Source organism: Puma concolor, chromosome A1 (genome assembly GCF_028749965.1).
Source record: "Puma concolor isolate L17-30 chromosome A1, mPumCon1.1.hap2, whole genome shotgun sequence".
Taxonomy (NCBI): domain Eukaryota; kingdom Metazoa; phylum Chordata; class Mammalia; order Carnivora; family Felidae; genus Puma; species Puma concolor.
Window position 1 is genome coordinate 43789527 of NC_141667.1, and position 24001 is coordinate 43813527.

General features: G+C 53.6%; 1 protein-coding gene and 1 long non-coding RNA gene across 2 annotated transcripts in view; one reads left to right on the plus strand and one right to left on the minus strand.

Annotated features, from left to right (window-relative positions):
- The first annotated feature begins 492 nt into the window (after positions 1–492).
- Positions 493–24001, plus strand: part of SYNPO (synaptopodin) — a 55665-nt gene continuing 32156 nt past the window's right edge. The window contains exons 1-2 of the mRNA XM_086677736.1: positions 493–607; positions 18020–18658. Coding sequence (XP_086533862.1) covers positions 18253–18658 — 406 coding nt within the window. The 5' untranslated portion in view covers positions 493–607; positions 18020–18252. The remainder of the gene's footprint in view (positions 608–18019; positions 18659–24001) is intronic.
- LOC147584131 (uncharacterized) lies at positions 3187–4845 on the minus strand. The gene is made up of 3 exons (XR_015242198.1): positions 4388–4845; positions 3971–4082; positions 3187–3461 (listed from the first exon to the last, which is right to left on the minus strand). It is a non-coding gene; the product is annotated as an uncharacterized LOC147584131 (long non-coding RNA).

Sequence of the window (24001 nt, forward strand, 5' to 3'; positions counted from 1 at the left end):
ACGCTGGGATCCTGCTGGGGGTTGGCGGGCGAGGGGCTAGGGGGTCCTGGGAAAGAGAACCAGGATGGAGACGGGATTCCAGGGCCTTGCTTCCCTACTCCGAAGTAGAAGGTAGAGAGGATGCGGGGAGGGTGACAGGAGGAAAGGAGCCCCACGGCCTCCAGGTGGCTGTAAGAGGGGCAAGGCGAGCTGGAGGTTTTGGAAACATATTTATTTTTAAGTGTCCGGTGTCACTGGGGGCTTTCTCTTTGGGTTTTGAAATGCTCCAGAAGCGAGCACTCTGCATGTGCGTGTTTGCAGAGTGGAATATGGGCTGTATTTATTCATCCTTTAGCCGGAGCCCTTAAAAATATAGACGGCTAATGTCTTCAGTATGTATGAAATATCCCATATGCTCGGAAACAAAAGGGGCTCTGTTATTAAAGTTTCATTTCCACACGCCCCCTCCCCTCCCTCCCGCCCGCCCCCCTGACACCCTGCCCTCCTTCCATCCAGCTCAGCCTCTGCTCCGAGACAGAGCGAGAGCGAGGAGGCAGGCTGGCAGTCGTGGCCGGAGGCCCCGGGCATAGCTGGTCCCTGAGCGAGTGGGTGCGGATTCTGGCTCCAGGTGAGGGGGAGACCTTGGGAGAGGAAAACAGGGTCTTCCTGGGGAGAGGGCCCTCTGGGGTCGCTGGTGTGGCCAGTGGAGGAGTGGGGGTCGAAGTGGTCCTTCTTGGGGGCGCCTGTGGGGCCGGGGCCCTGGCAGGGCCCGGCTGTCTGGGACGGAAATGCCCGTTCTGCTGCTAACTGAAACCACATGTGTCTCCCAGGCAGCGGGACAGAGACGCCGCCAGGCCTGGGGCTTGGGACTGGGGGGGAGGAAAGAGGCAGGCTGGCCCCGCTGTGTGCCCAGGGTGAGTGGGGGGTAGGAAGGGTTGGGGTCATTTGCATCTGCGCAAATGAGAGTGTGTCAAAAACCGCGCGTGAATGTCTGAGCTGTGTGTGTGTGCGTGTCGTGTGGATGAGTGTGTGCGCGTGAGTGTGTCTGCAGGTCGGTGGTGGCCCTGTTCACAGGGCTAGATTGGCCTCCCTCTTGGCCTCCTGTGGCCAGAGGCCTGGGCAGACTTCTACCTATCTCCCTGAGCCTGGGAGCCTGCTGGCTGCCTCCCAGGAGGGTCTTCGGGGGGTGAGGAGACACCCCAGCTGAGTTGGTGCCGGTCCTTCCATGCGGGGACACCCCCGTGGCCACCATTCTCCTTCGCTCCTTTCCCTCTAGCCCAGCTCAGCCTTCTTACACCCGCAAACCTGTACCTATTTCCCAGAGAGAAAGGCTGAGGCACGGAGCAAGGAGCTAACAGCCCCCTCTCCCATATCTGTCATCTTTTTTCAGAGCGCTCATGCCCAGGAGCATGGCATCTTCGCTGTAGCCATGGAAGATAAGGAAACCAATCCCAAGGAAAAGGCCAGCTTTCCCATACCATCAGGGAGGCGGCTTGGGGGCTGTCAGCTCCAGGAGGGGTCAGAGGATAACTGGGACAAGGGCGAGGCCTTGGAGAAAAGGCTGGAGCCTGCACTCCGATTCTCTGGTAAACAGGGGCACCTGGGGGTCTCAGTGACCTGAGTCCGGGGTCTTCTCTCCCTAAGGAGTGAGACTCTCTGGGAGCAGGGCTCTGGGATCTGGTGGTGGCCCTGCCACCAACTTGCTGTGGATGTCGGACAGGTCTCCTCCCTTCTCTGGGCCTCAGTTTTCCCCATCTCTACAATGGCAAGTTTGGGCCAAGGTAGTATTTCCCAAAGCGGTATGTGCCACCCTGGGAGCTGGTGAGATGGGGCCACGTGGACTAGTAATCTTCATTTTGACGAGGCTTGTGTGTTATTTTCACCTACATTAGGGAAAAAATACATAAAGATACATTAGATGAAAGTTACAAACTGCTCAAATGGATGAAGGCTGGGGACTGCCAGATGGTCCCTGGGGTCCCGTCCATTTTGGCCACAGGCTTTCTTGACGCTTTTACCATTTTAAATGCTCAGAAGAATGTTGGTTCCGGCTGTCTGGCACCTAGTGTGGTCTGCTTATAAACCATTTTTTGGCCCCCGCAAATGAGCAGTTCTGTAATTCTGTGATTACAGCAAAAAGTCCAGTTGTCACAGTGCGTGCTTGTGCGTGCGTGCATGCGTGTGTGTGTGTGAAGGGACTGGGGATGGAGTCGGCAGAGCTGAGAAAAAGATCAGCCTGTCCCAAGGTCAGGGCTGGGTGCCCAAGGTCAAAGGCAGGGAGTTTGGGAAAGAGATTGTTCCCTGACTGACATTTTCAAGTGCTTTATCCGGCCTCAGCCTTGCTTTGAATCGCTGGGTTGGGCGGGTAGGCGAGGGGCCACCCTGGCTTCAGCCTTTCCTGCCATTCAGCCTTGGCTCCCTGGCTACTTGGCTGTGTTTAATGTGCCAACCCAGGACCACCCCCTGGGAGGGGCGCACCGGGAGGATGCAGGGGTGGGGCTTCTGAGACTGTGTTGCTTGTCTCATCCTGCAACAGGCAGAGGGCACCACACATTGGCTCAAGGATGTGAGCAGCCTCCTTGGGTGGGGGGGGGGGGGGGCGCAAATCAAGACCCCTTCTTGGGGAGGCAGCAGGTGAAGAGGAAGGAGCCCAGGGTAAGCTCCTTGCCCCCCTAAGGCTTCAGTGTCCACACCAGGCTCTGGAGGCATTGTTCTTAGCGAGGCTGCAGTAATTATCTAGCTCTGTCCGAGGAGGGAGCAACATCCTTCTACCTCTAGAAGGTTCTTGTTCCTCTAGAGGCGTGCTTTCCAGGGTGTGGGGAGGACCTTGAGAGTTTTGGGCTTGGGCTTCTTGGAGCAGGGGTGGGCCACATGGAGTTAGCCACCGTCCTTGGGACCAGGTTCCCTTGCGGCCTAGACCAGCTGTTTCAAATCCTGGAGAAGCAGCTGGCCAGGGTCAGGGGCACAGTCCCTGCTTACAGAACTTATCACATTTCAATTGGCCTTCAGCGGCCTTGTGCGTCCTACGGAACTGCTAGAGGCTACACCCAAGGCCAAGGGCAAACAGAGGACTGCTTTATGCTGCACTGGCCAGCTTTCTGGGCATCGTCATAGAGAGGTCTGCCTGAGCAGAGAGTGGGCGTTGGCATTGCTTAGTTGGGAGGAATGGGCTTTAAGGAGCAACCCCTTCCTAAAGAAACATTCCCATTTAGCAGATGGAACTTTTCATACGACCAGGGTCCACTTACGTATGTAACCCTTGTTGTGCTAAACGGTGGGTTCCAATGAAGGCAGAGGATTCGAGTTAAACCCAGCCACAGTGATGCCCTGGGTGACCCCTTCCTTAGATTTCACCTTGATTTCCCTTTCCTGGGTTTGCTAGAGGCAGAACGTGGAGGGGCAGCAAGGTCCTTTCCTGGTAGAGTCACACACAGGTCTACCGGTGACGATATCGACTTCAGGCAAAGGAAAGCTGGAGCTTGCTGTGGGGTTAGGAAAAAAGAGAAGGAAGAAAAGCGGTCAGGTGGACCTGTGCTTCGTTCTTGCTGCGGCTATGGGACCTCGCCGGGTTACTGCACCTCTCTCATCTCTACTTTCCTGGTCTGTAAAATGGGTTGTCATGAAGACGCCTGAGACGATGGGACAGAAGCCACGGCACACACTGCACCCAATAAGTGGAAGCTCAAAGGTGTCGGGCCTGGCAGTGACTCTGCTGACTTAAGAGCAGGGTGTCATCACCACTTCACGAGGGGGAGGACGAGACCGAGAGTGATTGCCCTGAGATGAGGGGAGAGTGCTAACTCTTTCCCAGCCTTGGGCTCCAGGCCCGGCCCTGCTCCTACTGGCCCTGTAACTTCAAGCTGGCCACTCAACTCTTCTGTCAGTTTCCTCATCTGTAAAACTGGGGCAGGGATCGCACCTACTTCGTGGGGCACCGGTGGGGGTCAAGTGAGCCAACCTGGCATGTAGTAAGTGTTCAGTGGATACTCACCTGGCTGAATGGAACCCTGGAGGCCTGAGGCCTGGGCATGGCTGGCCTCAGGGTCCCTTGCCCCTCAAATGCTCCCAAATAGTCCTTTTGGTCCCTCGGTGGCGTCACAGCCCTTATAGGTAGTAAGGCCAGGTGGTCAGAAGCTTAGGGAGCCTCAGGAAGGCTCCTCTCTGGGGGCTGGTTTCAGATCTCCCAAAACCACCTCCTGGAGGAAACCTGGGCCCCAGTCCCGGGCAGTGGGTGGGTTGGTAACAGTGCTCTCTGTTGGCGTTGCCAGCAGGAGAGTAGGGTGGCTTCCTACAGGAGGGAACCGGGAAACTGAGGCTCAGACAGGAAAGGGGCCTGTGTGGGGCTGTGGCAGGGAAGCAGGGTCTAGAAAACCTCCTGTGGAGGGGGAGGGGAGGGCCCAGTACCTACCCTGCCAGGGCCTCCCTCCGGCTCTGCTCACTGGAAGCAGGAACCAGTTAAAGGGGAACCGGAAAGGAGTGAAAGAAAGCAAACAGAGTCAGAGAAAAGCCTGGAGCTTGAAGCACTGGGGTTGTTTGGTCTGGCGGAGCCACCTCCTAGGCCACTCCCAGCAGCACTGCACAGACTCCAACAGCCGCCCCACACGCGTGCGCACCCACACACACACACAGACACACGCAGATACAGACACACATGCAGACACACACATGCACAGATACACACACAGATAGATATGCACACACACACACACACACACAAGACAGACATATACACACACGCACGCACATGGTGCGGCAGCTCCGGCTGGAGGGCAGGTGCTGAGCTGGAGGGTTTCTAGAACCCCTGGCTCAGCCCTTCACTGCAACCACAATAGCACTTACCGGGTACTTACTGTTGAGCTCGAAGCCCTTTACTTACATGAACTGGTTTAATCCACACAGCAGCCGGATGAGGTGGGCGCAGTAATTAGCCCTGGTTTGCATATGGGAAACCAGTCTCAGAGAGGCAAAGGAACTCAGCCAACGTCACGCAGTTTGTGCACCGCTGCCCCCTCCCCCCGCCCCCGCCAAAGCAGGTCCCCGGAGCACAGGGCCCATCGGCCAAGCGCTGCCCCACGCTGTCGCCCGGGGGGGGGGGGGGGGGGGGGGGGGCATTGGGCTGTGGCTCTGCTCCAGGCAACCGCGTTCAGCATTTTCACCCCCACCGTGCCTGCCGTGTGAAGCAGCACCCCGAGGCTGCCCTTTCCTCCGGCCCAGGGAAGGGAAGCGTCCTGCCCTTGGCGACAGAGCGCAGAGGCAGCAGGGCTGGGATGCCTCCATGTGTGCGAGCCAAGGCGTCAGCGGAGAGGAGAGGCGGGGGTCGGAGACGGACAAAGAATCGCATCCACAGCGTTAGCAGCGTTAGACTCGGCACCCCCAGCCTCCTCCTTCAGCACCTTCTGCCCAAGCTCCCCTTCCCCCACCCGCCCCACCCCCTAAGACTGGACCTCCATCCTCTCTCTAGACCTGGGATTCCAGTGCCCCACACCTCACGCTTGTTCAGCCCGCCAGCCCTTGCCTCAGTGTGTTCTGAGTTTCCTTAATGATAGCTTTGGATAACTGTTGACAAAACACGTTTCCCGTCCATTATTTGATTTCATCCTGTATGTGCGTGTATGTGCCGGACGGGGTGGGGGGAGGCGTCGGTGGTGACTATGATTTTCTTGTATCTTGACTTCACCCCTCCCTGAGAATCCTTTCCACAGAGGGTCAAACTAACCGAAATACACATCGGAGTCCTCCCCTGGGCTCGAAATGCCCACAGCACAGGTACAGGATGCGGGAGATGTGGTATGAAAGTGGAAGAGGTCTCTGGGATCCCTGGGGACAGTACGACCCAGCAGAGATACCGCTGTTGAAAGAGGGCGAAAGGGCCAGTTTGATGCTAGGCTGCACTGATCATGATAGAGTATCCGAAGTGGAGGTGGTGATGGGCTTGCCATAGTTTGTGCTGCTTTGGTTTTCCTGGAATATTGGGGTCTGTTCCCTTCGGAGAGTCTGACAGACCGGACTGACAGTAGAGGAGGGTGCACAGGATGGGGCGGGGGCGGGGGGGGGGGTCAGAAAATTCTGTCCCGTGTGGAATAGTGTGAAGGGACTGATTTAGCTTGAGGGAAGGGATAGAAAACAGGGCTGAACTTGTTCTGTCATACTCAAGACGATGGGGCTGAGATCCGTGGGGCGGGGTGGAGGGGCTACTAGAAGGAAGATGTCACCTCTATAGAAAAGGGGTGCTCAAGACAGACTGAATGAGCTGTCCCTGGGGAAAGGGAGGCCCCCGATACCAGAAGTGAACAAGCTGAGGCTCAGGGCCCTGAGGGAAAGGCAATTCAAGAATCAGATGGGGGCTTTAGCTCTCTCCCAGTCCCACTATTCGGCCAATGCGTACCAGTGTCTCCTGCCTTTGGCTCCTTCCACAGGTGGGCTGAAGTTGAGGGGTCCCCAGGGAGGCCTGGGCACACTCTCTCAGCCAGGTCTCTCCATGCTTCACGGCCTCAACCCCTCCCCCACCCCCTGCCCTCCAGGATCAAGACACAGAATCTTCCTCTTTTTTAAATGTTTCTTTATGTTTGAAAGAGAGAGAGAGAAATTGAGTGGGAGAGGGGCAGAGAGAGAGGGAGACAGAGAATCCCAAGCAGGCTCTGCGCTGTCAGCTCAGAGCCTGGTGCGGGGCTCGATCTCACGAGTCGTGAGATTATGCCCTGAGCCAAAATGAAGAGTCAGGCCTTTAACGGAATGAGCCACCCAGGCGCCCCCAAGACACAGAATCTTAGAAAGATAGATCCACAGACTTACCAGAGTTGAAGGAACTCTTGGCAAGTGTCTTGTTCAACCTCTTCACTTTACAGAGGGGTAAACTGAGGCAAGAGAGGAGAAACAGCTTGCCTGAAGTCAGTGGCTCACAGGAGATGGCAGGTCATAACTTTAGCTTGAACCCAGGTCTCCAACCCTAGGTGCCCACCTCCCTGTACCGCCAGGTCGCTGATGAACTGACAGTCTGATTCCCCACCCCCGTCAGAGAAAGTTTCCAGGTGGAACCAGTCCACCCCTTTCCCACACCCTATCGTGTCTCTCATTTGAGATCTGTGCTACATGCATTTAGTGAGCACCTACTAGGTGCCAGGCATTACAGTAGGTCCTAGGGATGATAGCTCCTGCACTAGAGCAGGGAGCGTGCCTCGTCCCTCTATCCCTTACAGAGTGCTTTCCATGATCTGCAATTACCTGGCTTATTTATTCAACTACTACTTTGTCGTGTGTCCTACCATGCCCTGCCCTCAGCATTTCCAAGTCCAGGAGACTTGTCCCCGCTGTACTCCCAGCTCCCAGAGCAGCCCTGGCTCACAGCACATGTTTAAAAACTGCTTGCTGAATGGATGATTGAATGAATGGCAGCGAGCAAAGCTGACACCGTGCCAGCACTTGTGGGACCAGAACGATGACCAACACTTCCTGGACTTGTCCCTGTGCCTGGTATGGTGCTAAGTGCTTCTCCCATATGATTTCATGTAATCCTCACAAGTCCTAGGAGGTGGTTCTGTCATTGGCTCCATTTTACAGATGGAAAATTGAGGCTTAAAGAGGCTAGGTAACTGCTCACAGCCTTTGTCCCCTCCTACCTTGTGTTATAAATATCCAAGCCACTGCCTCATGTCCTCTTGCCCATGCTGGACTGCTTGAAGGCAGGAGCCCCATCTGCTTACCTTGGTTTCCCCCCCACACCCCCCAGTGTCCAGCTGGCCCCTGGTGGCACCTTTAAATGCTCATTATATTCCGTTGGGTTGAATGAAAATTCAGTTGGGTTGAATGAAAAGGATATGGTGGAGAAGAGATGAATGGAAAACACTAAGCAAGGGACAGACAGCAGCACAGAGCAGTGTCAGCACTGGAAGCCATCTTCAAAGACCACTTCATCCAATGCCTCCCTGACCCACATTCAATTTCCTGACTACCTCTAGAGCAGCCTGCCAAGGAGTCTTCCAGGCTCTATTTGTTCACTGCCAGTGACAGGGAGCTCAGCCCCTACGGTGGCATGAGATAATCCAAGGAAATCATTTAGCTGTGTGCCACATGGTCCCCTGATAGCTGATTTTTCATGGGCGCTTTCTCTGTACCAAGACACTGAATCCACACCAAAGCGTAAGAGGTAGGTACTATTGGGGCGCCTGGGTGGCTCAGTCAGTTAAGAGTCCGACTCTTGGTTTTGGCTCAGGTCATGATCTCATGGTGTGTGAGTTTGAGCCCCGCGTCGGGCTCGACAGCACAGAGCCTGCTTGGGACTCCCTCTCTATCCCTCTCTCTGCGCCTCCCCCACTCACTCTCTCTGTCTCTCTCTCAAAAATAAATAAATAAAACTTAAAAAAATTTTTGAAAAAAAAAAAGAGGTAGGTACTATTATTACCCTAATTTGACAGATGAGGAAACCAAGGCACAGAGTTATAGAACTTGCCTAAGGTCTCACAGCTGGTAAGTGGCAGAATACAGAATAGAATGTGAAGCCCAGGACTGTGGCCCTAGGCAGTATGCCCTCCTGACCTCTATGCCAGCCCCGTTTATTGAAATAACACGAGTACATATGTCATTTCAAATTGTCTAGCAGCCACCCTAAACAAGTAAAAAGAAGCAGGTGGGGGAAAAAAAAAACCTCGTGGAATTTATTTTAATAACACATTTATTTAAAACCAAGATAGCATCGTCCTAACATGTAATAAATCTTTAAAAAGTTATCAGTGAGACATTTTACATTCTTCTTCGGGGACGAAAGTTTTGAAATCCGACGCTATCCTTTATTCACAATACACCTCAATCTGAACTTGCCACATCTCGAGTGCAAGTAACGCACGCGGCTAGCGTCCCCTGGATCAGACTGTCTGTCAAGGTGCCTATGTGGTACCTCCTAGTGCATAGGAAGAATCCAATACATATTGGCCACTATTATGATTATTTTTGCCACTGATTTTCGTTGGTGGTGGTCCATGGAAAAGCTGGGCTGAGGCCCCAAGCCTTTGGCATCGGCTCTTATAGCTCTATTCTTAATCTGAGTCTTTCAAGCCAGCAGTTTGCTGTCTCCCAGGCTAAGCCAAGCTTCGTGGATCCTTGGCCTGTGGGTTGAGAAAAGCCAGCCTAACTGTCTCTAGGAAGGGTGGGAGAGGCCCGGCTGGGGCCTGCCTATCTCCTGGCTGGCCAGCTAAGTACCAAATGAAGTGAGGCCCCCTTGGGGTTTATAGGCTTGTGCCCATCTGCTGTGGAGCGTGTGGGGGGTCCAAGAGCACATCTGGAAGGGAGAGGGCAAGGCCCTCCTTCCATGGTCCCTGGAAACAGCATCTCCTGCACACTTTAGGCAGACTGGGCCTTTAAATAGAACAAACAAACAAACACCCCCATCACTGCCCCCTTCTCTCTCTTGGTTCCTGGATAGCTGCTAAGTACATACAAAGAGGCAGGCAATGTGAGCCAGTGGTTCCCAGCCCTGACTGCATATTGGAATCACCTGGGAAGCTTCAAAATAGTACATTGGTGCCTACCTCCATAGGTTGTAATTGAACTGGCCTGGGGTATGGCTGGGCCTTTGGCGTGTGTAAAAAATCCTCGGGGGTTCTACTGCGCAGACAAGTTTGGAAACCGCTGTGCTAACCCTTAGGGGTACAAGCTCATTTAGCCTTCACGGTAGGTATGATGCAGGTGTGGTTATGGCTCCCACTTTACAGATGGAAAAATGGAGGCTCGCAGTGGTAAGATAACCGGCCCCCCAAGTTCAGCCAGCCAGGAAACAGGCACAGTAGGGATTCACCAGCTATGGTCTTAACCAGTAGTGTGCTGCTAAATGTTTAACAACTGGCTCTCTGGGGTGGGGGTGGGGGGTAGTGGGGGGGGGGCGATGGCAGAGGGGAGGGGAGCCTGATTTGTAGCACCCGCCCATCTCTATGTTGTAACAACTCCCACCATGGCCAATTTTGAGCTATCAAAGTGATATCTCTGAGTGCAGACTTGGGAAGAAATTCACACAGGTGACTGTTGGGTCAGGATGGCAGGCTTCAGCACGTGGCTGGGCCCCCTGTCTGCATGGGGAAGCGTCCCATCGAGGGGGAGGTAGGTATTATTAGTAATTTCCTCAATTTTTAGTCATAGAACTTTCTCAAATGAAAAAATTGAAGAACCCCAATACATTCCACAGATAAAAAGCAGTATGTTGTTCGTAGAAGCTTAATTTATTTTTTTAAGTTTATTTATTTTGAGAGACAGATAGACAATCCCAGGCAGGCTCCACGCTGCCAGCGCAGAGCCTGACGTGGCGCTCGAACCCACGAACCGCGGGGTCATGACCTGAGCCGAAACCAAGAGCCGGACATCCAACCAACTGAGCCACCCAGGCGCCCCAGTAGAAGCTTATTTTATAAACTTAAATTATAATATCATGTGTTTGTGCAAACTGGGCTCTCCCAGGTGACCCCTCAGGGCGGGGTGAGGGGGCACTTATGAGCATGGATGGTAGGTGGCGTGAGGAACAGCCTCTACTCAGAGCCGGGAGACCCGTGCTCCAAGCCCACCGTTGACTCTCACTGCCCCTGTGGCCTTGAGCAAGTCCCTGCTCCTGGGGCCGCCATTCTCTTGGGTTTCCAGGAGACAGAACTGCATGTAGGACCTCTGGGGTGTGGTTTTTCAGGCTGGCTTTGACCCTGCAGCATCCCCCACCTGACCCCAGAAAGCCTTGGTCCTGTATTTATAGCCATGACTTCAGTCTCTCCGGTTCTGCTGAAGCTGGTTCCCTGGCCCACATATTTATAAACCCAGCAGGGCAGAAATAGATGTGACGTGCATGGGACTTGGCTGATTTTGTGAGCAGGCTGGATCTGGCAAGTCCTTTTGGAACGGGCTCGAATCCTCCAGCATCCTGGGTGCTGCAATTCATGGGTGATCCAGAGCTGGAAGGGCACTTGGAGACCCCAAGCCCAGCCCTGTACTTGTCCGGTTGTGGGTCCTCAAGGCCTGGGAGTGGAGACATGTGGCACAGGTCACAGAGGACATGGCAGAGCCATGGCCAGTATGAAGGGTTCTTTGCACTGACCCTCAGAGAACCCCCAGATGGCCAGCTCAGCTCCCGGGCACCCTCAAGTCCTGGCTTGTTGTTTTCCTGCTCTGGAATCATGGGTAGACTCATACTCCCGGCCTCTATTTCCCCATCTGTTAAATGGGAATAGTAGTAGGTACCTGCTGCCTACCACTAGTAGGTAGTTATTATGGGGAATAAATAAGATCACAACTGCTATAATGTATGAGCTCAGTGCCCAGCACATAGTCAATATTCAATAAATGGTAGCTTTTATTCTGATTATATCCCCAGTCACCCCTTGCCAAAAATAATTCTAACAATAGCTGCATCTCATCAAGTACTTATGCACATCACCTGACTTCATCTTCACAACTCTATGACATCATGATTATAATCCTCAAGTTCATTGCATAGCAGGTGTTTTACACTGAGGAGATACTCTCAGTTTAATGAATTTGGAAAACAATGTTTTTCAAAGAGATAATGCTAATATGCAAAATCATATTTGTATATCCAGGATTATAAAAATACTCAACCCTAAATGGCAGATGTGTTCATAAGATGAAATGAACAATTGCACAATCAGAATATTAGCATAAGAAATAAATCTCCCAGAGGTTTGCAGGCTTATGTTCCCGAGTTTGCCACCTAATGTTGATTTTATGTATTTATAATTGCATATGAGAATTTAACGTAATTGCGAACTTGAAATACATATGCCATAAAAACACAGAGTGGCGTCTGTCAAGGTTTTTCACATTAATATCACTGTTTTCTCTGTCCTAATAATACACCGCAGTCCCTGGTTCTCTTTCCTGCTTAATTATTTTTCCATTGTACTTATCACCATCTGACATAGTTTCTTATTTATTTATCATCCATCCACCCCAACTAACATGTGAGCTTCACGTGGGCAGGGTTTTTCTCTTTTTTGTTCACTGTGTACCACCCGTGCTTAAAATAGCCGCTGGCACACAGCTGGCATTCAGTGAGTACGTGTCGAATGAATGAATGAATAAATGAATGACTGAGTAGCCATTCTCCCAAGAAGGCAACTGAAATTCAGGGAGACGACGTGACTGGCCCAGTTATTGTGAGGCTGCACTGAGGCCTGGCTGACACTCATCTCTCCTGAGAACACCCAGCGAGCCCAGCTTAGGGACCTCTTCCCAGCCCCTCACCTCCTACCAAGCGATCGTTTCCTGACGCCTCTTGAACTCCCCCCACCCTGCCCAGCTTCATGTGATGCCCACTGGACCCTGGCTCCATCTGCCCCAGGAGGCAGACGGGAACAGAGGAGAGACGTAGGGAGGAAGGAAGAGAGGTCACAGCAGGCTGGGCAGCCAGGGCAGTGATAGCTGGAGGCTGAGGCAGGCAGGAAGGAGGCCAGGATTGGTCAATCTGTCCTGCAGCACTGGAAGGAGGGGTCAGTCAGTAATGTGTGGCCACCACTTGCATATCTCTCTGGAGCTGACTTCAATCACTGGAAAATGACGGGACAGGGTGAATTCAGGGATAGTTTCAATCTTGCCTGTGAATACCCCCACCACCACTCTGCCCAAGACCTTTTGAGCTGGGGAAACTGAGGCCCCACTGGAAGGAAGTGACTCTTCCAAGAACATAAAGCAAGATAATCATGAATGCTGGGCTTCCTCATGCCCAGCTGTTCTAGAGGTTGGGGGGCTTGGGATTCCCCCTTTGGAACCATAAGGAAGAAACCCCGCACCTTGGCTCCCATCCCCTCCTTGGAGAGAAGCACTAAGGCAGGAACATACTCTCAGCTCAGATTCTTGAGGACAACAGAAGATCTCTTCCTAGTGATGGGGGAACTCAGCTCTGGATGGGCCAGACACTACCCCCCAAACTACTCCTGATGCTGAGGTGCTATCGGGCAGGGGTGGGGTAGGCAGATGAGCCCTTTGCACCAGATCTGACTTACTCCTTTCCCCAGGAGAAGTCCATTTGTGCCCCTAGGCTACACGTAAAGCTAATTCCTTGGTCACCTCGCACTCATTATTTTGATAAATATTTATTGAGTGGCTACTCTGTGCCAGGCAATGTACCAGATGTTGGAGATAATCTCCTCCCTCTCTCCCTCCCATCCTTCCTTCCTTCTCATTCATTCATTCATTCATTCATTCAGTATTAATTACACTATTGAGGCAGTACAGCCTTATGGATAAGAGTGATATCTGGGGCTAGACTATCAGGAGACGGACCCTGACCCATCCACTTACTAGCTGTGTGAGCTTGGCAAGTCACGTAGGCCCAGCTTCCCTATCCGTAAAATGGGGATAATAATAGCACCTTCCTTATAGGGTTGTGATGAGGAGGGAATGAGTTACTGCACACTAAGTGTCTGGAACAGCACCTGATATAGTAAACACGTCATAAACATCAACTATTATCTTTGTTGTTATGTGCCTGGCGCAGTGCCAGGTGTTGAGGAAACTGCTCCAAAATGTTCCTCTGGCAGGAATCCCTGCACGCCAGCCCTTGTTCCAGCCGCCCATCCTCTCCTCCCAGCCCCACCCCAAGAACTCGGCCTTGCAGTAGCTCCCCTAGTCCCATAGGGCCGCCCTCTACATCACCTCTCAAGCCAGGAGGAGAGAGTCCAGGCAAGTGAAGCCTGTCACACTTTGGTCTTCCAGCCTTACCTCCCTCTGCCCTGCCACACGTACCCTAGCCTCAGCCTCTCCAGGCCCACATATGTCTCCAGATTCATCCCCAAATCGTCCTGCCTTCTTGCCTTCACTGGGCCTTGATGGATGGATGGTTTCTTCCATCCATCAGAATGCCAAGCACTTCCTATCAAGGTCCTTCAAATCCAACTGAAGCGTCATCATCCCCAGGAAGCCCTCCTTCCTTCCCCTCAGCCAAGAATCATGAGATCTGCCTCTGAATCTGCATTTCCCTTTGTTTGCAATTGTTGTTTCTTTTTTAAGTTCTGTGAGCAATGGGGGGCCATGGAGGGTCCTTGAGCAAGTGAGCAAGACATTCAAAGCTGGGCTTTAGAAGAATGGACTAGACCCCATAGAGGGTGGAGACAGGAAGAGACTGCAGGTGGGGAGCCCAGGTGTGGAGACTTCCGGGGCAAAAAGGCCTTCAGAGGAATGAGGGTCCAGTCTTCCTGGGCTGCTCCTCCCCTCTCTGCTGCTTCCATGTCCCCACTATAGAATCAGCAACTCTGATTTCCCCAACATGACTCACTAAATCACTGGGACAGTCAAAACTGACTCTCCATGCTCGGACCCCTGGAATGTACGGATCCTCCGCACCCCTCATTCCCTCTACCTTCCCCTGCAGCCACAAAGCAGGCTGTGGGCACTGCAGTCGGGGAGTCAGGGGAGGCCAGTGCTGCATACTCGCCTGGCTGTCCATCATCCCCAGAGCCCAGCAGGTGAGAAGACAGCAGTGCTCCTTCATTCCCTGCTGAGTGAAGGAATCAGCCTATGTTTTCCAACTAATCCCTACAGCAACCTTTGGACATAGGCCCTATTTTAACCCATTCTGCCGCTGGGAAAACTGAAGCTCAGAAATATGAAGAGACTCGCCCAGGGTCAGGCAGCCACCGAATGCTGGAGTCAGAATTTGAATCCGATCTGATCCCAAAAAGCCAGTGTCCTTCCCTCATCACACAGGGAACAGCAGGAAGAACATGAGGTTCCCAAGGCCATGTTCCCTGGGCCCACTCTCAGGAGGTCTCGGCAGCCCCTCAGATCCGTATGCAAGGGGACCATAGAGCATGTGATGCTCAGCTCAGCTCGGTACCCTGTTTGGACTCCTGGAGGTCAGGGGAGGGAGGAAGGAAATTGACCCCTTGGGGTGGAGCAGGGCTTAGCTGGAGGCAGGTGCCTGGATGCCTGGGTCCTAGTACAAGACTTGCACCTGACCTGCCGTAGGACCTGGGTGAGTCCTTCCCGGCCCTGGGCTCAGAGTTGCCCTTTCGGGGAAGAGGACAATATGTTTGCTGCCTTCTGCGTCGGCCCTGCCTGCCGAGCCTCCGTGCCCTTACAGCCTGTGGCCAGATGAGGGATGTGGATTTGAGGGAGCTGGCATTAGAGGACCCCCCCCCCACCCCATATTTCTGCCAAGGTTGGAACTGGCTCTCTCCTGCCCACATTTGGAGATGTGCCCACACAGACAGGCCCCCTGCAGGGGTTCCGGAGTTAAGTCGGCAGCCACTGAGAGCAGAGGGTGAGAGCACAGGGCCCAGCAGCTGAATTCACATCCTGTTCTACCACTCACCACCGGTGTGCCTCTGGATTTGGAATTTACCTCTTCTTGCCTCAGTTTCCTCATCTGTAGACAGCGCTCACACACCCGCCCCCCATGAGTGTTAGGTAAAAGGCTTGGCCACACACTAGCAGATGCTCAGTAAGCAGCAGCTGCCCTTACTGCTGTGGGTCCTGACCACCCTGCCCCTGCCCTGGCCTCCTGAGCTCAGTGGGTGTTCCAGGGCTCAGGCCGCAAGGGGCCTGCCCAGGCCCCCCAGCTGGGTTGGGAGTCCTCCCTCCTCAGGAGGGAGCCTTGAATTGGAGTGCTCCTGCCAACCCCTCCCTCCTGGCTTGGCAGCGTGAAGACAACGCTGGCCAAAAATATTTGTGTGGGTGGCGGAAAGTTAACTCTTCCGCCTCTCTCTTCTTTCCTGGAAACCGTGGCCACCGTCAAATACAGCAAAACAGAAGCAGAGATAGAGCGAGGCGAGGCCCCTGTGGCGTGTCAGGGAGAGCCCTGCCCCCCACACCCACTCCTGCCTGTTGCCATCTGGCTCTGTGATGGTGTGAGTGGCGGTGGTGAAGGGGGAGGGGGGCTCCAAGGGCCTAGAATCATGGCATCCTGCAATGCCAACGTTGGATGGACCCTCCAGCATCATGTGGCTCAACCCTGCCATTGTGCCTTTGGGCAAACGGACTCCAGAGTACAAAAGGCATCTGCCCAAGGTCGCGTGGCCTTTTAGTTAGGCCTTTTCAGAATTCTACTGGCTCTTCGTGAGATTCTAGGATTCTGTGACTCTCTAGTGGCGGAAATCTGGCAGCAGCTGGTGAGTTCGAAAAAAGCATGGAGAGGGAAGGGCCCTGGAGCCATCTCTTCTCTTTGTGTCCACCATCACGGTCAAGGTGTCAGAGCTGGGGACAGATGGAGCCCTGTCACTTACTAGCTGTGTGACTTAGGCAGAAGTCACTTTGCTATCTGAGCCTCAATTTCCTCGCTTCTGAAAGGAGATAACAGTACCCCTCTCAAGGGGTGGTGGTGATGATTTATCTCCACAACTTGAGCAAATGGCCCAGTATGGCGTAGGTGTTCAAATACCGTGAGTGCCCGTTCTTCTCTGGGCAGAAGGCTAGCTTCTTTGTGTTGATTTCCCTTCCGCTGCGGCTGCTATAACAGGTGCCTGTTATCTTTCCAATCCTGATGCTTGTTGGCCTTTCCCTAGTTGGCATTGGTTTGCCCCAAGGCCCGGTAATGTGCTTATCTTGCCTCTTACCTACCACACTCTCCTGGCACAGCTCCAACCAAGAAGCCAAGGCCTTAACCCAGCCTGCTGGTCTCAGTGGTGGCGGGGGGGTGGGGGGGTAGGGGTGCCTGGGGGTGGAGGCATGACCTCCAGGTCAAGTACCACAGCAGGTAAGGTCAGTGTAAGCCCCGAGGTCACCAGTGTCCAGACTTTCACAACTCGGGGTTCTCACTATCCATGGGCCAGCCAGGGTGTGTGTGTTTGCGAGTGTGTGTGTATGTGTGTGTTAGGCGGGGGGGTTCTTCTCTCCCCATTTTGCAATAGGACGAGTGGGATTCGGAGTGTGCGCACTTGCCCGAGTTCACACCGCTAAGCGGAGGTGGAATCTGTTAACCAAGATCTATAAATCCCAGGGTTTCTTCCCAGTGTACGTGGCCACTGGCCATCTTAAGCTCTACCTGCCCTTCCTGGGACATGGACTCCCGATCTCTATTAACGAAATCACCCCCCCCCCCCCCATCACCAGAGCAACAAACCTGGTTGCGCCTAGGCTCCTCCCTCTTCCTCCACACCCACTCTCCATCTGCCTCCCAGCCCAGCCAGTTCTCCCCGCCCAGGTTCCTCTCCCACGCACCCCTCTCCGCATCCCACATGCCCTCGCTCCGAAGCCATCATCACTGTTAACATTTATAAATAATCCTACTGTTATTATTATGGTTCTTGTTATCATTCACCACTCCCCCCACCAGATTTTAAGGCTTCAGAAATCAGAATACCATACCTTCTTTATCCCCCATTGTATGGTGTCTGGCAATAAAAGCTCAAGACGTTTTTGCGAAGTCGAAGAACAGCCAACACGTCTCGAAAACCATACTGAGTCCTCTGCACGTATTTTCTCACTTAGTCCTCCATGGGGATGGTACAGTTCTTATTTTGCAGACAGGGAAGCTGAGGTTCAGAGAGGGCAGCTAGGCAGGTGGCCGAGCTGGGGTTCTAGCTCAAAGTCTGGGCACACAAGCACACTGCTGCCCCGTCCCCCCTTGGTGCACACAGCCTCTTCTGTGGCCCCCTGGCCCCAGTCTTGTGTCCTCCGCCCCACGGTTCCTGTGATTCCTGTGGTGTATGTACCTTTTCTGGCATGTGAGAGAATGTTTTCTAGGCGGTGCCCAGTTAAGTATTTTTAAATAACTAGATATTTATTTAATGGGTCTTGGGGGGGAAATGACTTAGCGTGACATACTTGTGGTTTTCCTGCGATTATGGCTTAAGATAAGTCTAAAGTGATAGAAGTTAAGTTATTTAAAGTTGATTTGTGGAAAACAGTAAGCAAATAAAGTGTCCGGTGGCATAAGGATATGGTGAACATCTGGGATGTCGAATGACTGAAGCTTGGGACTTGGCTGTGGGTGTGTGAGACCTGTACCTCCAAACCCCAGCCAGTTCTCAGGGCCACCTTAAGGTGGACAAGTCTCAGAAATTCAGCCCAGAACACCCAGCATACGGTCTCATCTGCTGTTTCTTTTCTCCCCGTGCAGATAGATCATCTTGAAGGAGAGCCTCACAGACCAGACACAGGTTGAGAGGAGGGCTTGGGGGTCCACCACCCGACCCAGCCCAGGAGGGCCCCACAGTTGGACCTTGCCGCAGCTCTGTGAGTTGGCTGAAGAAAAGAAAGCTGCAGAGAGCCAGAAGAGACCCCTGGAGAGGAGCAAAGACAGGTGGCCGGCCTGGCCCCCACTTCTGTGCGTCTCTAAGGAGAGGCAGCACCATGCTGGGTCCCCACCTCCCACCTACCCCCCTGGGACCCAGCGAAGACAGGCCCACTCCCTGCACCTTCCGGATCCCTGATGGGAGCTACAGGTGTCTGGCCTTGGAGGCTGAGGAGAGCAGCGGTGAGGAGGGCCTTCAGGGAGAGGCAGGGCTCACGAACTTGGATGAGGACAGGGTGGCCAGCAGGAATGGGGACAGCCCTGCCTGCAGGGCCACCCAGGGGGCACCAGAGCTGCCCAAGGCCCTGGGCATCCAGGCACCCAGACACTCCAGAGAAGCACAAGGGGGGTCCCAGCATGATAACAAGGCCGGCCAGGACGGGAACGCGGTGAAGGCTCAGCTGGTGATGACAACCAGCCCCGGCCCCAGCCCCAGCGCAGGGCCCAGGGTGGCCCAGAAACCAGGTAAGCTCACGTCCCTTTTCCCCTGGACTGCCAGAGCCCACTGGGGACCCCACAGGTCTCCTGACCATATCTTCCCATGATCCATAACAGTCTGTCACAGTCCCACAGACTGTGGGGAGACAGGGGAGACTGGGATTCCACGCCACATCTGTGCCCACTCTTTTCTCTGCCAAGGGGGGCACAGGAGAAGGCACGGAAAGAAAGCCCTGATATCATGCTTGGTTACACGAAAGTCCATCCCTCACTCTGTCTGCCCTTAATCATTCGTGGCAACAAATGGCCTTGGATTCCAGGCAATGAAGGGGCAGGACTGCCTCTCATTGAACATATTGAGTGTGCCGGCTACTTGAGGGTGCTGGGGACACAGCACCGGGCAAAGCAGACGTGGTTGCTGCCCTCATGGGGTTTCTGAGGTACAGACTGAAGCCTTTGATCCAAGCTGACCTCCTAATTTTACAGATGGAAAAACCGAGGCCCGGAGTGAGGAAGAGACTGCTCCAGGTCTCTCGGCATATTGGTGACTGAGCTGGGCCCACATTCCTCACCCAGGCTCCAGTTTCCCATCTGTTAGAGATGACAAAAGCAGGACCCGTGTCACCTGGGCTGAAGTGAGGACCCAAGGACAGTGTATAGGGAAGAGCTCAGTATTCACTGGATGGAAGGAAAGAGTGAATGAACAAATGGAGAAAGAGAAGGAACAAAGGAAAAAAGGAACGTAGAAGGAGGGAAGAAAGACAGGAGAGGGGTAGGGAAGGAAGAGGGGAAGGAAGGAAGGAAGGAAGGAAGGAAGGAAGGAAGGAAGGAAGGAAGGAGGGAAGGAAGGAAGGAAGGAAGGAAGGAAGAAGGAAGGAAGGGAAGGAGGGAGTAAAGGAAGGAAGGAGGGAAGGAAGGAGGGAAGGGAAGGAGGGAGGGAAGGAAGGAAAGAAGAGAAGGAAGGAAAGGAAGGAGGGAAGAGGGAAGGAAGGAAGGAAGGAAGGAAGGAAGGAAGGAAGGAAGGGAAGGAGGGAGGGAAGGAAGGAAGGAAGGAAGGAAGGAAGGAAGGAAGGAAGGAAAGAGGGAAGGCAGGAAGGAAGGAAGGGAAGGAGGGAGGGAAGGAAGGAAGGAAGGAAGGAAGGAAGGAAGGAAGGAAGGAAAGAGGGAAGGCAGGAAGGAAAGAAGGAAGGAAGGAAGGAAGGAAGGAAGGAAGGAAGGAAGGAAGGAAGAAGGAAGGAAGGAAGGAAGAGAAGGAAGGAAAGGAAGGAGTGAAGAGGGAAGGAAGGAAGGAAGGAAGGAAGGAAGGAAGGAAGGAAGGAAGGAAGGAAGGAAGGAAGGAAGAGGGGGATGAAGGAAGGGAGGGAGGGAGATAATTTTCCTATAGGCTGCAGGAGTCAGGAGCCAGCAGAGCAGGGTGGGACAGGGAAACCCGCACTGAATCACCTCCATTGCCTGGGCCCATGGAAACACTGAAGTGGGTCCAGATGGAGAGGACGTGAGCCAGGCCATGCTTGCTCAGAAGGCAGCTGCTGCCAGCAGATCCTGGGGGCACAGGGCGTGTGGGGGACACAGGCCTGGGAGGGCTAATGCGTCAGGAAGCTGAAGGAACACCTCATTTCTCTGCAGGCATTGCTACCGCCCTGGTTGGCATCGCACCAGCCGTCCCGCCCACTCTCTTTTCTGAAATAATTTTCTCCAGGCTCTGATCACCCCCCATGGCCATCCCCACCCCACACCCCACCAACTGCCCCATGCTTGGGTCACACAGAAAGCTGGGCGGGATCCAGGAGATGTCTTCGATGCATCTAGGGCAAGAAGAAGGAGGACCCCAGGAGCGCCCAGCAGCCCTAAACTTGGAGGTGGGCCCTCACACCAGAGTAGCCCCAACTCAGGTCCCCTAGAGCCTGAAAGCCCCAGGACCTCCTCCTTTTCCTCTTACAGACCACGGCTGAGGGTCAGGAGACATGGGTGCTGGTTCTGGACCTGATACGAACCAGCCAAACCCCAGCAAATTGCTCCCCCTTAGAGAGTTGCAATTTCTTCATTTGTGAAAATAAAACAAAAACAGGGGCCTCTCTACCTCACAGAGCCATTATGAGGTTTCAGTGATCTTAGACTGGGGTAGTGTTTTGGAAATGTTAGGTGATCCCGTGACAGATGTTAATAATAATTAAAATAATCCTCAACTCCACAGTATAACAGCTACTATTTGTTAAGCCCTTATGTGCTAAGCCCACTGTGCTAAGAGCTTCATATACATCACTTCACGCAACCTCACAGTAATCCCCATGAGGGACATACTATGATTATCTCCATTACACAGATGAGAAGGTCGAGGTTCAAAGAACGTAGGTGCCTTGTGACTTATCTAAGACTCCTGGCTAGTAAGCCGCTATGCCATGATTCAACCACGGAGTTTTTTGAATATGGGACTTTGTTCTTAGCCATCGCTGTATTCTGGATTTACAAGGGGAGTGTGCTGTCTGCTGACATCCTGGAGTGGGAGAGACCATGGGTGAAGGGAGGAGAGGGGCCACACTTAATGAATCCTGTTGGCCTCTCACACAGAGCTAGGTCATTTCTTACTATCTCATTCTTGTCGATCTTCCCGTATAGGTATAGTCTTTCAAGGCAGGTATCACCCTGCCCCTTTGACAGGTGACACAGCTGGAGCTCAGAGACCCAAGTCCCTTGCCCAAAGTCACACAGTCAGTGTTGGAGCTGAGACTATGATCACGGTCTTCTTCCTCACAGTCCCGTTCATTTCTTTCTCTGACGTCCAGTCAGATGGTCTCCGGTTCTGTCCTGACCGTTTCTGGGGACAGAGGGCGCAGGAGGGACCTCAGGAGGATGTCTCAGGGAAGTCTTCTCACGGGTGCGAGCAGGAAGGAATCTGGGTCTCGCAGGAGAGGAGAAATCCGGGTGGTCGTGCGTCAGAGCCCACACTGGCCTTTCTGCTCCCTCGGGAAAGGGAGTGGCTAGAGTCCCTTCTCTCTGCCTGGAGATCCGGAGGGAAGAGGCCTGTGGGGCTGCCAGGTTATTAGTGGATTAGGGCTTCCTTTTAAAGCTTCCTCCCGGTACCGCCAAAGGATTATAATATAAGCATCTTCAGACAATTACGCCCATCCTTCCGCAATTATACCTGCCTCCCTTGAGTGCTCCCTGGCAGCTTTAAGTATGGGTCATGGCATCTTCGGCCTTGGGCACCCACCACTTGGGGTGGGTGGGTACGTGGTGCCATTGCTCTAAAGCCCGAGTACCAGCTGGGCAGGGCAGAACGGGGTCCTTGGCAGGCTAGGGGAGCAGGGGGTGCAGAGAGATGATGGGGGTAGCAGCCTGCGGCTCAAGTCTCCTGCTGTCAGCTGCTGCCAAAGTGAGAGAATAGATATGAGAAGGCAAGTGTGTAAGGCTCACAGCTGGGCTTCCGCCGTGGTGGTAGTTGGTCCGCGGCTCACCAAGACAGCCCTGAGCTACGGCCGCCGTCCTCACCGCAAAGTCTCAGCTGGTCAACACTGGCAGGGCTCACGGAGATGATTGTGTAGATAATCCTGAGGAGACTCTGAAGCCCGGAGATGGTAACAGACTTGCCCCAGGTCACTCAGTAAGTTGGTGCGAAGCTAGAGCTGGAACCCAGGGCTTTTGCCGCCCCCCCCCCCCCCCAGTTCAGCTGCCACACGCTGTGCTAATTGCTTTGTATGGGTCACTTCATTTCACCCTCTAAACACCCTTAGGAAGTTCACGCCTTTCTTATCTCTGCCTCACAGATGAGGAAACTAAGGCACAATGACTTTAAGTGACTTGTCAGAGTCTCAGGCCTGTGGGTGGAGGAGCAGAGATTTGAACCCCAGGAGGTCTAGGCCCATGCTTTCAACCACCTTCTGTGCTGCCTTGTCTCCATGGAAACAAGGCAGCAGGCTGTGTTCTTCCACCCACCTAGGGCTGGAAAAAGGTTGTTCAGGCTCTGGAGGATGGTGGGGGATTCTGCCAAGCCATGTTCCCTCCCCCTTGGATACACTTAGGGAGACCTGGGACCCACTGTTGATCCAGCCCCTCCTTCGTCTGTGGCTTTGGGAGAGCTGCCTTCCCCCCTCTCCAGGCCATTTGTCATTGGGGGCCCAGGCCATCTAGAGGGCTTGGGGGCCTTTCCCACTCGAATGGACACTGCTCTGAGCCTCTAAGGTGGGGATGAAGGTGTGGATCTGGCTTGTCAGATGCACCTTGCCCCGACCATGTTTCTATGGTCGAGGCAGAGGAACCCCCAGTCATGGTAAGAGCTGACAGTGGTTACTGGGCCAAAGACAGGATCCCTGCTCTTTAGGCTTGTGCGAGAGAAGGTAGAAAGAGCAGGAGGCTGGGCAGGATGCCATCCACACCCCCTCTCAATCCCATACTCCATAGTGACCATAATAGGAGGGCAATGGTGCAGAAGCAAGGCTCACAGGGTCACATATACCTCACCCGTGCACCCACACACATGTTCACACCCCCATGGGTGCATACACAGACATATGCATACCATGTTCTTATGCAGATACGCATGTGTATATAATCACATATCTGCATACGCATGCATGTACATGCCCTCAGACACCTACCTATCCACACGTGGGGTACACATGAGCACACACACGCACACCCCTCACTCAGGCATGCCTACCTTTCACCTGTGACACATGACATGTATCAGATTTGCATACACAGCTACAGTCCCGCCTGAAAACATACCAGTACACATATTCCTTTCCTCAGATACAGGTCAAAAGCATGTTCTTCTCTCCATTTTCTTTTGCTCACATACCCACACTTTAAAATCTCTCCTGCATGCACACATTCTCTCCTATAGGCATACCCACTCTTGCACACCCACCGTCAAACACCTACGTACAGACTGAACCACTTTCTGTCCTCCTTCCTCTTCCCCATCTCTTTCTCTTTCATACCCACCCACACAGTAATTCTAGCTTCTCTCCTCCCTCCCTCGCTCCCTTTCTCTCTCTCTCTCTCTCTCTCTCTCTCTCTCTCCCACACAGTTTGTTTCCTGGTTTTCCACAGGCTGGACTATAGCCACTTTTCTAGCACATGGGCTTACAAGGCAGGCAATACCTTGCCTGGTGCCAGTCCCCAGGACCCTCTCTCTCCATGTTTCCCACCTCCACTTGTGGTGGCCCCAGCACAAGAGCAGCCGTGGGGGCAGAGGAATTCTCTGCAGACCATGAGGCCAACCAGTGAAGAGAGATGGGAGCAGCCAGACAGGGTTTGCCTCTCTGTCACCTGACCTCCCGCACTCTGAGCCCGCCCACTGGGGATAGGGGATGTCCCAAACCCAGGCCACCTGCAGCTTAGTGTTTCACAGAACCTCTGGTGGGGTGG